Source organism: Oncorhynchus mykiss, chromosome 15 (genome assembly GCF_013265735.2).
Source record: "Oncorhynchus mykiss isolate Arlee chromosome 15, USDA_OmykA_1.1, whole genome shotgun sequence".
Classification (NCBI taxonomy): domain Eukaryota; kingdom Metazoa; phylum Chordata; class Actinopteri; order Salmoniformes; family Salmonidae; genus Oncorhynchus; species Oncorhynchus mykiss.
The window spans coordinates 13356224-13372872 of record NC_048579.1 but is presented as its reverse complement, the minus strand read 5'-3'; the positions used below and the strand labels follow the sequence as shown (position 1 = coordinate 13372872).

General features: G+C 40.9%; 1 protein-coding gene across 11 annotated transcripts in view; it reads left to right on the top strand.

The window, feature by feature from the left end:
* Window positions 1-3368: 3368 nt before the first annotated feature.
* The window catches only part of LOC110489604 (protein AF-10), an 80780-nt gene continuing 67499 nt past the window's right edge, over window positions 3369-16649 (top strand). For 5 of the 11 annotated variants that reach the window (XR_005036044.1, XR_005036045.1, XM_036943731.1 and 2 more), the window contains exon 1: window positions 12012-12450. Coding sequence is in view for 5 of the 11 variants with exons in the window: in XM_036943731.1 (XP_036799626.1) it covers window positions 12288-12450 (163 nt within the window). In the remaining 6 variants the exon portion in view is untranslated. Of the gene's footprint in view, window positions 3669-12011; window positions 12451-16649 lie in introns of those variants that run through there. The other 6 variants (XM_036943725.1, XM_036943727.1, XM_036943729.1 and 3 more) reach the window with 5 other exon arrangements.

Sequence of the window (16649 nt, the reverse complement as noted above, 5' to 3'; positions counted from 1 at the left end):
ACACTAAGGGTTTTGTGTTCAACAAGGTATTGTAGCTCCCACCAAACACACACACACTCACACACACACGCACACACACACACACACACACACGCACACGCACACACACACACACACTGTTTAAGGCTGTATTATGCATATACTGAAAGCAGAGCGGGGTGAGGCTGACAGGAGAAACGTCACGCTGTGCCATATCATCACTCACTGCGCCCTGATCCTAATGTAAAGAGACCTGTAATGGTTGGTTAATTGTTGTGTGTGTGAATGTGTGTGTAACAACAGGCATGCATGGGAGAGATTTGAAAAAAAATGGTTTATCTCACTATTGTTTCTTATATATTTCACTTGCCAATATATGTTTCCCAGGCCAATAAAGCCATTTGAATTGATATATGATATGATAATTTAAGGTTTGACCGTACAACACCATGATATGATGACGGTTGAAGTATAGTTGCCTAATTTGATTTTTAAAAATTTAAACATGCAAGTCTGATAAGAACAAATTCTTATTTTCAATGACGGCCTACACCAGCCAAACCCGGACGACGCTGGGTCAATTGTGCGCCGCCATATGGGACTCCCAACCACCGCCGGTTGTTATACAGCCAGGAATCGAACCAGGGTGTCTGTAGTGACGCTTCTAGAATTGAAATTATTTGCCTTAGACCGCTGCGCCACTAGGGCGCTAGGCTTTGCTGCCTAGCTGCACCTCTCATTGACCTCGCCAATGATCAGGATCAGGAGAAACCACCAGCGAGGCAATGGCGCTATACGGGTGCGCTATTTAAGGTGAATGGTGAAAAGAACGAAAAGAAAGCATGCAAACCATGACATGACATGACTCTTTGGGGCTCATAGCTAGGCTCTAACCCTTGAAGACTCGAACCTCCACCCTACATAGGTAGGTTAGGCCTAATCTTTGTTTATAAATACTTGGCCAAGTTGCAGAGGAGGTAAGAAAAGGAAAGAGGGTCAGAGGGAGGATAGGACTTTTGAATTCTACATCCTGTTCTTGCGTTTTAAATCTTCCATAACAATAAAGAGAGCCTGTAGCCTATAGCTGCTTTTCCACTCATCGCTCCAATGTACTTCGATTACTTGTGAAAATACTGGGGAGTGATTTATTAATTTGCTTATTTCTGTAATTATATTATTATCGGCTACTAATGCCAACGAAGTGGTTGTTGTAATTGTGATGATTTACCCTATTCAATGTATGATTCAGTCATATTATAGACGGAAGAACTCCACTCTCAACTCCACAGAAAGAAATACACAATTTAACCTACCTTTCCCGACTGCTCGTATCTGCTTCAGTGTTACACAGTACACACCCGGTGCTATATGAGACATATATTATCATCAAGTCGTTAGCCGCTTCTAAACCACTATTGCACATGAATTTACGTGTGTTTACTTAGCAGCCTGTGATCCAGGGCGAGGTACAAGTTGAAGCACATCCCAGCCTGTAGCTCCCTGCTGGGAGGGAGGGCTGAGCGGTGTCAACAGGCCGCAGAGTCGGGAGGCCAAATGGCCTGACATTATTATCGATGCTGAACTTTACGCATATCGTCGTTGGGACGATTTCGCGTTGTGCTCGCGGTTTTACCTGAGGTGTGTGTGTCGCCTATATATAGTAAGTGTGTACGAACGCGAAGAGGAAACACCAATAATAGCTCGGCACTATTGGGATAGGAGGCAGTATGAGATATTTGTCCTTTTGAAAATATGACATTTTATTTCATAGCGATTCACCAGTGTATGTGTGTGGCAGGTCTAATCCAACCCAGCCCCTATCATGACTTTTCCCAATTGTACCATCTTCAGTGAACCGAGTTATCATGCATAAAGTAGGCTATTCTATAGCGTTTGCAGTGTGTGGAAATTTGTTTTGCCATCTGATGGACAAAGAAGAAGGGTCCACTGTTAGCTGAGCTCCACCAACCTGAGGCCTGGGGATTACGACTCGACCTATCTTCCCTAGCCTACGCTCTGCCCGGCCACGGAGGGCCAAGGAGACCCGGGGAGAAGAGCTGTGAACCGCGGGTTTACTATAAGGCCTAATATTCGGTTGGACGGTATGTGTGTTATTCGCTACACATAGATCATGTGGTTTGCAGGGATAAAAACGTTCATAGTTACGTGCATAGTTTCATCAATACGTCATACAGACACCTTCATCGTCATCACTGCCCCGTTCAGAACATCTCCTCAATTCTCACTCACCCTGAAGAAGTTGCCAGACATATAAAAAAAAGCCTGTCTGTAATCCGTTTACGTCAGTGCTTATAGGCATAGAGCAAATCACAGGGTTTCCAGGACAACATCATAAATCTAGTCTGATTGGACACAACGATTTTAGCTCTCACAACCATCATTTCTGTCGTAACCAAAAGCTCAACGAGCCTTTTATGAATAAAACAAAAATAAAGTTTTACAGCGGCTGGGAGGAATAATTTATAGGGGGATCAAAAATGGTGCAGTAATTGACACTATGATTTTTAGCCCTCGACTCGTCATTCTATATTCTACCAATTCCTTACATTTTCTTGAATTTCTACACGTTATGGACGTTCCCTGAGTGAATCAATGGTAAAACAGGGCATTTTATGTCATACAAAAGATATTTAAACGGTGCGATGATGCAACACACACACACACACACACACGTACATGTAAACTGGGTGAATATCACGTGCCCATCGGATCAACCTAAAGGGCAATTAAAACATTGACAACATTGAAAACATTGACTGTAATTGTTGTATTTATTTGGCTACATTTGAACCCTTTACCTAACCCATACAACCAGCTGACTAAAATGTGTAAATATAATGTTTCTCATGTTGTATGCTATACACACTTGATGCATTATCCTATAATTAGGCTTATGTGTTTAACAAGGTAAATTACTGTGAACTTCATTTGCCTCATCTCAGAAGATGTGGTAGCCTACAGCGCATATTTTTTTTGATTTACTGGCCAACCTTTTTAAAGAAGTTAATAGCCTAAAAGAATCAAAATACAACAAATACAATATTTTGAAGCCTAAAATAATGGATTGCGTAGGCCTGTTTGTTTATGGTGCTATTCCCCTGTGCTCTTAGCCTCCCCACTGCAGCTGGGTATTTTCTTGCTCTAGGTATTTGGGAGTGAATAACCAACGTCTTGATTATTTATTTTAAACGTAACACGCATTTGTACCATTACACTTTGTTTGCATATAAACTAAACGTTTGGGCTGCTCCTTCGTTTTGTGTTGCACTTCGGTATTTAACAGCGATATTCCCATCAGCTGCTACAGGCTATTCAGAAATTGCGGCTGGTGTTGCCTGCGTTTCTTCGGCCCATTGTGAGAGCAGCCCCCTTGGTCCCTCTCTTCTCTTTCCCCTGAGTTTAGCCCAGCCGGCCGGACGAGTGCAGATGACTCACCAAGAAGGGTTCCAGAGCGGAGGCTACAGCAGCGTGCTGCATGGAGGCTCTATATAATACCGGGGGAATACCGCGGCCCAACCGGTAGACGAGCCTCGTGCCTTTCCCGGGGCGCACATTCATCACTCGTGCGGATAGATATGTTTGTTGTAATGTGCACGCGTGCTTTTGGCGAGGACATGGCTGAGCGCGAGGTTTGATGGAGGAGATTGGCGGATTACAGCGAGTGGAAGGTAAAAGGACACACACACACACAGTCACACTCGGTCATTCACGCACGCACGCACGCACGCACACACACACACACACACACACACACACACACACACACACACACACACACACACACACGTCCGCGCTCTTCCAGGAAAACAATGCAGAACAAAGAACAAGAGTAATGTTTCCCTCTCGTTTACACTTTTCTGGGCCTTTATAGACTACAGTAGGCAATGTGGTTGCACTCGGGTAGTCGTTATGAGATACATGCAGAGTGATACATTGACAAATATGGGCCAGTAGAATAGGCTTTTGTGTGTACTCGAAGGGATAACACAACACACATCGACGTTCCATTATGCACATAAATGCAGTTTTCTATATCAAATTATGCACTGTAAAAAATATATTTGTTGACTCAATTTACAAAGGTTTGTTACCAGGCTGCATTAAAATGTCATGTTAACGTCAACCTAAGTAAGTGGAAATGACAAACGTGGTTTTAATAACTTGTTGAGTGAACTTGATACTTTTAGTCACTTTTATTTTTTTTTAGCTGTCCTGACAAAGCTACTCAAGTTGTTTTGACAAATTACTAAGTGGAGAGGACAAGTATTTGATAGTCAGAAAAACAAAACTTTTAGTTGTTTTAACTTACCAATATTTATAACCTGGCTGCCTTAAAATTGTATGTCCTGTCAACTTCCTATACAGTTAAACCAACTACTTAGAAAAGGACACATTTCAGAACTGACTAAGTCTTTGAAATGATATAATAGAGATTTCAGTAGAGAACCTTGTGTTCCCATCTGTCTCCTGCTGATGTGCAAGCTTTTTCGCCAGTTTCCAAAACTGGCAGTGCACTCAGCAATGTCAACCAACCAATAGAATACTTTAGCTACAAAGCATTCTCAGTAATGGTTAAATAAACGTTTTACTTGTTATTTCTTACATGTGGTTGTTTATATACCTCCATTGAATGCACTAACTGAAGTTGCTCTGCTAAATGACCAAAATGTAAATGTGATAACTAACTGCTGGGTATTATTGTAATGTGTCCCACCCCCAGAAAATAAATAGAAGTTATCTGAAGTTGACCATTTCAGTCAACACTACTGTTATGTTGCTTCAGTTGATTTGCCTTATTGGTTATGAATTTCTATGTTGAGTAAACACGTAGTTCATAGCTTATTCAACTTGATTGTTGGTGTGAGGGCAGGCTATTCTATTATGGCCTATGTTTGTGTGTGTGTTTCCCATGTGTGAAAACCACACCGCAAAACGGAAATCCTTCAACCATAATTAAATAATGGAATAATAACTCTATAGGTTATGTTTCGGTGGTTAAAAATAAGAAGCATTAACCCGTGGTTGTAAGTGTGGTGGAGAGGCGCTTCACACTAGAACCCAAACTCTGAAATCCAACAACCTTAAACCCTTTAAACCAACATGCTTCTCTAACACCCGACTCATGGTGTTTTACTAAACATGTCCCTTTCCCACACCCTGCTCCATGTCATTTGTTTTGCATTGAGTTTAATGGAGACACTTGCTCGAACCACTTGCGGAGAGTATGCTTTTTACGGTTCAAATTCACTAGCCGTGCCAAAACAAATGAATTCCTTGAGTCCGATCCCCCTAAGAATGCGATTTTACATGCAACCCGAGCCTGAAGTGTGAGCTGGGGGGGTGGGGGGTGGGCTGTGTTCACCCCTCACCCCACCATGCAGCCCACCATGTTGTGTCTGCTCGTGTTTTCCTGTGCCTTGGCGTTACACAAGCAGAGCAAGCGGAAATTCTCCTTTACAGGCAACCAGAAAGGCACCAGTAAGGAGAGGAGAGGAGCGTAGAAAAGAGGAGAGATCATGCATGTTCAACAGGTATGCGGGCTGTTGCCACAGTAGTGTCTGAGGCATCTACTCTGCTCCTGTAGATGTGTGGAATGTGAATTATTGTCAGAGCTAAGCATGGCCCATTCCCTTGACATTTCGTGTATGGCACAAGTTTTGGAACGAGTTTCATTTCACACAAAAATGAGATTTCGTGTAAAGGCTGCTAGGCCTAAACACGTTGTCATTTCGTGTGCATTTCTTGTTTTTTACGTTCTCATGTTTTTAGGAAAGCTCAACACGTAGCCTCAGTTACAACACGCCAACACCACCGCAACTCACTCATTACGTTCAAGCCCATCATTTATACCACATCTAACAGCTTAATAGCCCATCATGCTATTCTCGGCTACTTAAAATAAGTAATTTATATCAAATCAAATGTTATTCGTCACATACAGAGTTTACATTAGGTATACAAAAGTGCAGCGTAATGCTTCTGGGCTAGCTCCCTCAACAATGCAGTACATTAATCAATAATAACAATACAAACAGTCAATTAAATAGAACATGTCATTTAAGTAATAAGAAAGGAATTAATAATGGTCTGTATTACACTATTTACAATTATGAAGTGGGTTGTGACCTAGTGAATAAACAGTATATTTGATACAAAATGTAATGTAATATAGGCCTAGTCGTATGCAATAATTGTATATAAATTACAATCAAATATAGACATTATCATATAGCTGTCTTCTGTATTTCATTGACAGTGGAGAGATAGATATAGGACTATAGTGGGAATCTAGTTTTAATTGCAGCAGGATTCTTTTACTTCAAATGTAGAAGTAAAATGTGACTATTTGATCTAACATTTGTACGATTTTAACAAAATAATTGTTGCATCAAAATGTCTTTAAAATCTTGAACGTATCAAATCAGAGCACACTGTTTATATGTCCTATAGGCTAGCCTATATGTAGCTTAGCTACAATGTTGTGTCTGTCAATAAAAGCAAGAAATAATTCCAAAGGATGCCAATAGGTCTTACCATGAGGAAATGTGCTGTATGGATGGTGTATGACCCTATTGGTCGGCAGGTAGCCTAGTGGTTAAGAGCGTTGGGACAGTAACTGAAAGGTTGCTGGTTCAAATCCCTGAGTCAACTATGTGACACATCACCCCTGGGCAAGGCACTTAACCATAATTGCTCCTTTTTAAGTCCCTCTGGATAAGGGCGTCTGCTAAATAACTGACATGTAAATGTATGAAATAATCCTCCAGGCCTGAGGTTATATAGGGACGTTCCTCTGCCACTCTGACGGGGATAGAGCACACCGAGGTCGGCTGCAGAGGAGTGGCAGGACCAGCCGGGCAGTGTTTATGTTTACTCTACTCACGTCAACTATGGAAAACACAGGCTTGAAACAAGCTTGAAACAAGAAAATCTGGGAAGAGGGTTGCCTAAATCTGACTATAGCAATGCAGGCTACACGAAATGTAAACGTCGAATCTTGACGAAAGTAGGCATATACCCTAAAACGTGACATAGAAAAAGTATATCCAACTAGGCTAAATGTGGAGATGGGATGGCTATATCTGTTAACCCACTCTGTCAATGCAGATACATCAATTGAATAGTTGTTATTAAGAGAAACTTGTGGAGTGTGGTAAAGCCTAACGCAAATGCGCCCAAACTCATTCAAGGAGGGTTCCTAATGATGATGGTCCTCCCCTGCTGTCCCACGGTCTCCTCTCCCCTCCCCCGGAAGAGAAAGAAAAGCTCTCGTCTCTCTCAGGTGCTTCCTTAGCGTTACAACACTATAGCCATAATATGACACTTGAAATGTATCAAGTGTCATATTGTGAGTTAATTTGTTATTGTTTATTTCACGTTTGTTTATTATCTATATCACTTGCTTTGGCAATGTAAATATATGTTTCGCATGCCCATAAAGCCCGTTGAATTGAATACACGTTAACGGTTAAATGGAGAGAGAGATGGCAGGCAGCAAGACCTGTGACCTGTTGCCACAAGAAAAGGGCAAACAGTGAAGAACAAACACCATTGTAAATACAACCTATATTTATGTTTATTTATTTTCCCTTTTGTACTTGAACTATTTGCACATCATTACAACACGGTATTTAGAAATAATATGACATTTGAAAATGTATTTTTTAACTTGTGGAATGTTATGTTTACTGTACATTTTTTATTGTTTATTTCACTGTTGTTTATTATCTATTTCACTTGCTTTGGCAATGTTAACATATGTTTCCCATGCCAATAAAGACCTTAAATGGAATTGTTTAAATATATATATATATATATATATATATATATATATATATATATATATATATATATATATATATATATATATATATATAGAGAGAGAGAGAGAGGTGTCTCCCCATGTGTAGATCCGATTGCCCATCCACAGTTTTGTTCTAGTTCTCAACTAGAGAGAATGTTTCCCACATCAACAGTGTGAAAGTTGTACAATTTTGCCTGCATGGGAAATAGTTGTATGAAATGTGACATAGCCTAGACATTAAATAGACCAATTATTTGCTCAATATTAAACACAAATCTAAAAAATCTATTCACTTTTTGGGGTTGGTAATTTGTATATAATATTTTAGAAATATAGATGCAACGTAGCGTATTTTCTTATTTAGAGTTCGATGATAACTTAAATTACACAATTGTTTTGCAAACCTGTTCCTTCGTATTCCACGGTGTGCCTGACTACAGCCATAAGCCTCGTTAGAAGCTTGTCTATAGGTCTTTACTCTGTGGAGCCTTCGGGTTTCCCACTTAATCCCCACAGCCCATAGGCCTCCAGGCCGCATGCAAGCCAACCCCCATCACTATGAGTGTCGTAAGGAACAGGACAGTCATGCAGTCATGTAATGTTGGTTTAATGTAGCCTATGGTCTTTGCCCGTGCTAATAACCAGTCTCTCGACTGAACAGAATACTGCCAGATACCGTTGGCTACCATTTGTATGAAGTAGAAGACAATGTGTGTGTGAGGACAGGAGGACATATTTAATACAACAATTAATTGGTAGTAAATTGTATTTTCCAAATGCCTTTTGTGGAGCGGTATGCACATCCATATAAACACCCAGTGCTGGTTTCCGAACGCTGTCCAATTAAAATACACCTTGAAAGCAGCCTACCAAACGCCGTCCAATTACAATACACATTGAAAGCAGCCTACCAAACGCTGTCCAATTACAATACACATTAAAAGCAGCCTACCAAACGCTGTCCAATTAAAATACACGTTGAAAGCAGCCTATCAAAATGCATATTTATTATTTTCTGATTTCCCAATTTCTTTCAAAGAACATTAAAATGTTTATTAGAAGTGTTTTTTATTTTGTCATTGACAACTGATATTGTACATTTTTAAGCAGAAACAAATATTTAGGCTTCTAACTATTTACCCCAGTCATTGAGCATAAGCCCAAAAGGTACAGTTAATGAAATGTAACAAGCGATACAAAAGGGGTGTGTAAAGACAAAGTCAAGAAAGCTATAATTATGTGGTTGACTTAATACGGTTAAAAACATACAGGCCAAGTGTAAACGGATAGAATAACCTTTATTTTTTTTAGCGGCATTGTTTTGGAGTGAATGGGGTAAATTCGTTTTTTAGTTTTTCTCCAATGAAAAGGGTTACATTTCACGTTGTCAGGGGCAGGGGCAGCGGAAGCAGCTTGGAGTCAGGACAACTGTTTCTGCTATGTTGTCGACGTTCTAAACAGGAAAGACCTAACCCTGACAAATACTATAGCCTTCATCATACATAATATTCTAAACGTGCACAACTCGAACGAGAAATATATAACATATGATATTAAATCCAAGATATCAACAACAATATTTTTCAAACTTGTATCTGACTTTGGATCCGAGTGGCACTGATTGACAGAAAATACTGACGGGATGGACAGTTTTTCAGACGCAGAAATGTCTCTGTCTCTCTCAATTTCAATTCAATTTAAGGGATTTATTTGCATGGGAAACACATGTTAACATTGCCAAAGCAAGTGAAGTAGATAATAAACAAAAGTGAAATATATAAAAATGAACAGTACACACACACACACACATTCTCTCTCTCTCTCTCTCTTTCTCAATTAAATTAAATGCAATGGCTTTATTGGCATGGGAAACATATGTTAACATATCTCTCTCACTCCATTTAACCGTTAAAGTGTAGGCCTACTACATCAGTGGAGATAAAATTGGGCAGGTCAGGGCGAAACATGAGAGGCTACCTATTGTGCCGATTCCAAAGCGGCAAGTCTCATGAATCAGTCATCAGCTCTGCTCACGAGCTCAACCCCACGTCCCAAACGCCAACCACGTCCACAACAAACAACATATCATATAAGCTGTGGAACACCCAAATACATTTTACAAGTTGTGAGTGAGTTCATATGATGTTGATGCAAGAAGATATTACAGTTCAGTTGGCTATTTTCTAAAATACATAGAAAAATAATTTCCAAAATATTTCCAAGTTAGGAATTTTAAATATTGATGATATTCACAATTCAATTGAGTAGGCTACCAAAGTCATTGAGTTGTATCGGCTCATGACCAAAAGTAACTGCAATGTTGTGCAGTGGATTAACCTATAGGCTATAGGCCTAAGAAATGACACAACTTCATTTCATATGTGCATGCTACATTGGCCTAAGGTTAGCCTACTATTTGTGCAACATTAGTTATTACCATGCCTATGTGATATATTAGACCTATGTTTGTTATATGCCTATATGAGTTTTCTTCCTATATATTTGACACTGACCCCTTTCAGCAGTGCACGTCACTCTAAAAGGAAGCCTACAAATTACCTCCGCAGTTTCCATTAGTAAATCCGTTATAGAGGCACTACATTTTAATAGGAAGCAGCGCAGAGGTAATTTTATCTCGCCAATGCATGGGCCGGCCCTCTTCTCTTTGAGCACGAAGAGAGCACATGTACGGGCAGACTTAGACTTTAATCAAGTGCAAGTTGTAAAAATAATTTGCTATTTCAGTGTTTCAGTAGCCTCCAACCCTCCGACAGCTGCCCCCCCCCCTCGCCTCCCTTTGTTCTCGCCAACTCTAATAGGTTTTCCCCTGCCACACACAATTCCCTGTTTTTCCTTTTTTCTTTCCCCCTCTTCCCCTTTTTATCCTTGTTTTTTGCGGTGCCTTGTGGACTGGAGCATTTGAGCAATTTGAAATTAAAGCCAACAATAGGGAGCCCCTCCCGGGGACATCTCGCTCTCCATATTACACGGAGGACGCTCGTGTGCTCTCGCGCATTATTGGCAAGTCATTACGTTTCTCTGGAAACCAAACTGGGAGGGAACGGGAGACTTCTGAGGGCTCGCAGACAGTGACGCAAGCTGCTGGCAGATGCGCTTGCAGACTAAACCCATGCATGTTGCAGAGTGCAGCTTCTCTGAATGATTCAACCAAGATTATGTCATTACAAGGTTTTAAAACAAAAGTGAAATGCAGTTTTATTTAGATGCGTGCTTTTGCATTTCACGTTTCCATTTATTGTGTAAAGCGGAAGCAATTTATTGAGTTCATTATTATAAGTAAACATTGCAAAAACAAATCTTAATTTGATAGGCCCAGATGTGTTCTTTAAAAATAACAGTTAATAGGTTATTTCGGATTTATTTTAGCTCATAATCTAACTGTTGAGTGTTTCACGAATTAAAGACAACACAAGTGGCATAGGCGTTAGGAAAGAGAAATAAAAACCAAGTAAATAAATAAGTAAAATAAACAATATTTCAGCTCCATTCATGGTGTATGTAGCTAGGCTTATATAGCCTTCCAAGTTTTTCTATAACTGAAAATTCATGCAGCAATGTTTGAGAGTAATACTCGTTTGAAAGCCAGAGTAATTCCACACACATTTCTCTCTCACATGGCCTATACCTTGTTCCATTTTGCAACACACACACACACACACACACACACACAGAAGGGAAATGAGAGTGAAAATACATTGGTGGCCAATGACAGTGGCACAAACAGACAAGTCTATGTTTTATGTTTTAGGCACACTGTCAGATGTGCATAGGCTACTATAGAGTGGGGAACCATGACATTTTCATATGCAAATAGCATTTATTTCCATAGTTACAATGTCCTAATGTGCAATAAATGACATTATACTCTTTGAGAGCAAAATTATGTCTAGGTTTTCTAAATATGACTTTAAATAGACCTTGGCTACATCTAAAGGCTATTTACAAAGTCTTAGATGACAACAACAGCCTGCATAAACAATGGAGTAATATTCATTCATGTTTTTTGCTATAATAACTTAATTCATATTTGTAAATACCTCATGTTGATGTATACAATGTTGCCAATAGTCAATCGTTATTTGTAACAACCACGCATTGTACTGTTACAAAGTTTCCAAGCAGTTTCCTTCACAACACTTTGGTTTTAAAAGGCCATGTGGAACCAAAATGGCGCCGTGCACATTGGCAACACTCTGAGCAAATCATATCCATCCGTTCTGACTTGTCACGTGCCGTGCGTGCTGACGTACTTCCACTTCCCGAAGGGCCGCTTCATCTTGCTCGCGATGTGTGTAGCCTTCTTTAAGTGGAAAAAATACGGTGTCAAAACGGAATGTAAACACGACTAAAACATGATCTTTCGACAAAGTGGGACCTAAACGCGCTGTCACACTGGGTAGATGAGGATATTCTGCAAAGGTTTCGGTGCATTGTTGTCTTCGTATGTCCACTTTCTCCGTAAATGGTCTCCGGCGAGCTGTGCCTGGCAGCGGACAACGACTTCTTGGCGAATAATATGAAGGAGATGATTGGAGGTTGCTGCGTGTGCTCAGACGAGAGAGGCTGGGCAGAAAACCCTCTAGTATACTGTGACGGTCACGGCTGCAATGTTGCAGTCCATCAAGGTAAACACCGGATAAAATCCTAAACATTAAACATGGAATTTGCTTGACGAACATCCGATAACTAGCTCAGGCTAGGTAGCGCGGTTGATGGTCTGCCAGGAAGCTAGCTAGTAACGTTAGCTAGCTAAGCTAACTCATTTTGCTAACTACAATAGCTAATAGGCAAGTGTATAGCTAGTTACTGTAACATGGTTAGCTAGTTATATCCAATCGACTGTTTGCGCGTTTGTCCTGACCTACCTAGCCAGTTAGCCTTCCTATCTAGTAGGTATGAAGTTGGCTAAGGTAACTAACTAGCTAACTAACGTTAACTAGCTAGATGGATAGTATTTTTATAGCTAGCAGCTTGTAACAGGCTAATTTGATGCTCCATTAACCGTTATGGATATGTACTGTTCGATACATGTTTGGTCAAATCGAGAACGAAGATAGTACAGTATTGCCAAGTTCAGGTTGGTCGAAAATTCTGCTACGCCAAACCGTAACGTTACCTACCCTGTAAGGCTAATGGGCCATCACATGAACGTTAGCCCGTTACAATCTGCCAGGAATAATTTTTGTAGTTGTCAACATTGGCTGTGTAGCCTGGCTATACAATTCGTTGAAATGGCATTGCATAGCTCAAACGAGCTAGCTAACGTTAACGTGTTACTTAATTTGTCTTACCACACTAGCTAACGTTTTTATCCGTTATGATATCCTGCAAGCAAATCACATTATTTTCCCAATGTATTGCTAGATACGTTCTGTAAAACAAGCGGTGAAGTAGTTAGCTAGCTATAGTATGTTGTCAAAATATTGTTAGCTAGCTACTGAGTTTGACAGAATGAACCTGTGTACCAAGTTTGTCTGCAACACACTGACCCAAGCAACAATGTCAACGTCACTCAGATTCTGTTGACGAAGTCACAATCAGAACTAGGTATCCAGTCGACACAGTCAATATTGGTGATTTTGGCTTTGTGAGACAGAAACTGCCCAGTAATTGTATTTTTATTGTTGATTGTTGTCATGTGATTGAATATATGTCTTCATACACGTATTTAGATCTGATTGGGAGCCCCATTAGCTAGCAACAGCTAGTCAGTCTTCCTGGGGTCCGACAGATAACGAAAAAGACACTACAGACAAAATTACATTTATTTGTGTTTTTCCTTTATTTAACTAGGCAAGTCAGTTAAGAACAAGTTCTTATTTTCAATGATGGTCTAGGAACAGTGGTTTAAAAGCCTTGTTCAAATGCAGTATGACAGATTTTTACCTTGTCAGCTCGGGGATTCGATTTTTCAACCTTTCGGTTACTATTTATTTATTTATTTACCTTTATTTAACCAGGTAGGCAAGTTGAGAACAAGTTCTCATTTACAATTGCGACATGGCCAAGATAAAGCAAAGCAGTTCGACAGATACAACGACACAGAGTTACACATGGAGTAAAACAAACATACAGTCAATAATACAGTATAAACAAGTCTATATACAATGTGAGCAAATGAGGTGAGAAGGGAGGTAAAGGCAAAAAAGGCCATGGTGGCAAGGTAAATACAATATAGCAAGTAAAACACTGGAATGGTAGTTTTGCAATGGAAGAATGTGCAAAGTAGAAATAAAAATAATGGGGTGCAAAGGAGCAAAATAAATAAATTAATTAAATACAGTTGGGAAAGAGGTAGTTGTTTGGGCTAAATTATAGGTGGGCTATGTACAGGTGCAGTAATCTGTGAACTGCTCTGACAGTTGGTGCTTAAAGCTAGTGAGGGCGATAAGTGTTTCCAGTTTCAGAGATTTTTGTAGTTCGTTCCAGTCATTGGCAGCAGAGAACTGGAAAGAGAGGCGGCCAAAGAAAGAATTGGTTTTGGGGGTGACTAGAGAGATATACCTGCTGGAGCGTGTGCTACAGGTGGGAGATGCTATGGTGACCAGCGAGCTGAGATAAGGGGGGACTTTACCTAGCAGGGTCTTGTAGATGACATGGAGCCAGTGGGTTTGGCGACGAGTATGAAGCGAGGGCCAGCCAACGAGAGCGTACAGGTCGCAATGGTGGGTAGTATATGGGGCTTTGGTGACAAAACGGATTGCACTGTGATAGACTGCATCCAATTTGTTGAGTAGGGTATTGGAGGCTATTTTGTAAATGACATCGCCAAAGTCGAGGATTGGTAGGATGGTCAGTTTTACAAGGGTATGTTTGGCAGCATGAGTGAAGGATGCTTTGTTGCGAAATAGGAAGCCAATTCTAGATTTAACTTTGGATTGGAGATGTTTGATGTGGGTCTGGAAGGAGAGTTTACAGTCTAACCAGACACCTAGGTATTTGTAGTTGTCCACGTATTCTAAGTCAGAGCCGTCCAGAGTAGTGATGTTGGACAGGCGGGTAGGTGCAGGTAGCGATCGGTTGAAGAGCATGCATTTAGTTTTACTTGTATTTAAGAGCAATTGGAGGCCACTGAAGGAGAGTTGTATGGCATTGAAGCTTGCCTGGAGGGTTGTTAACACAGTGTCCAAAGAAGGGCCGGAAGTATACAGAATGGTGTCGTCTGCGTAGAGGTGGATCAGAGACTCACCAGCAGCAAGAGCGACCTCATTGATGTATACAGAGAAGAGAGTCGGTCCAAGAATTTAACCCTGTGGCACCCCCATAGAGACTGCCAGAGGTCCGGACAACAGACCCTCCGATTTGACACACTGAACTCTATCAGAGAAGTAGTTGGTGAACCAGGCGAGGCAATCATTTGAGAAACCAAGGCTGTTGAGTCTGCCGATGAGGATGTGGTGATTGACAGAGTCGAAAGCCTTGGCCAGATCAATGAATACGGCTGCACAGTAATGTTTCTTATCGATGGCGGTTAAGATATCGTTTAGGACCTTGAGCGTGGCTGAGGTGCACCCATGACCAGCTCTGAAACCAGATTGCATAGCAGAGAAGGTATGGTGAGATTCGAAATGGTCGGTAATCTGTTTGTTGACTTGGCTTTCGAAGACCTTAGAAAGGCATGGTAGGATAGATATAGGTCTGTAGCAGTTTGGGTCAAGAGTGTCCCCCCCTTTGAAGAGGGGGATGACCGCAGCTGCTTTCCAATCTTTGGGAATCTCAGACGACACGAAAGAGAGGTTGAACAGGCTAGTAATAGGGGTGGCAACAATTTCGGCAGATAATTTTAGAAAGAAAGGGTCCAGATTGTCTAGCCCGGCTGATTTGTAGGGGTCCAGATTTTGCAGCTCTTTCAGAACATCAGCTGAATGGATTTGGGAGAAGGAGAAATGGGGAAGGCTTGGGCGAGTTGCTGTTGGGGGTGCAGTGCTGTTGACAGGGGTAGGAGTAGCCAGGTGGAAAGCATGGCCAGCAGTAGAAAAATGCTTATTGAAATGTTCAATTATGGTGGATTTATCAGTGGTGACAGTGTTTCCTATCTTCAGTGCAGTGGGCAGCTGGGAGGAGGTGTTCTTATTCTCCATGGACTTTACAGTGTCCCAGAACTTTTGAGTTAGTGTTGCAAGAAGCAAATTTCTGCTTGAAAAAGCTAGCCTTGGCTTTTCTAACTGCCTGTGTATAATGGTTTCTATGCTCTAACTACTAGGCTACCCTGCCGCCCCAAAACATACATAAACTAAACACACCTATTTGTACATATTATTAAACACAGCCTATATGGTTTACGTGTGAATTAATCAATAGCTAATCAACACACTGACGCCGTTGTAACAATCACTGACCCCTCTGTCCCCAACAATAGACAGCATAACAATACCCTTTTTTATCGTCAGTGGATTATCTCTGTTCATTAAAGTGGATTACGTGAGTCAGTCAGATGTGAGATAATCTGAGAGGACAGCAGAGGTATCTGGAGTGCAGCATGTTTAGACTCGCACACTCAGTAGTGACCATGATTTAGTGCATATAGGGGAAATACTCCCATGAGCTTGGTGTATAGGCTACACCTGGGTTATGTTCAGTAGGTCACCGGGCTGGTACATTGGCAGTCTGTGGCAAAATGTTTAGAAACAGAAAGCAAATCGTTTTTTTTTTTATCAGACACGTTCATCTAGTACCATGCCATTAAAAAATATATGTGTATGTGTTTCCTGCCTATAACATGTCTTTATTAAAGACGTCCACGTTATGTCAAGTGATTTACCGTTGTAGCACGGCCTCCCAGGACACAATTCATCAATGTCCACCTCTGGAGGTGTCATCCAGA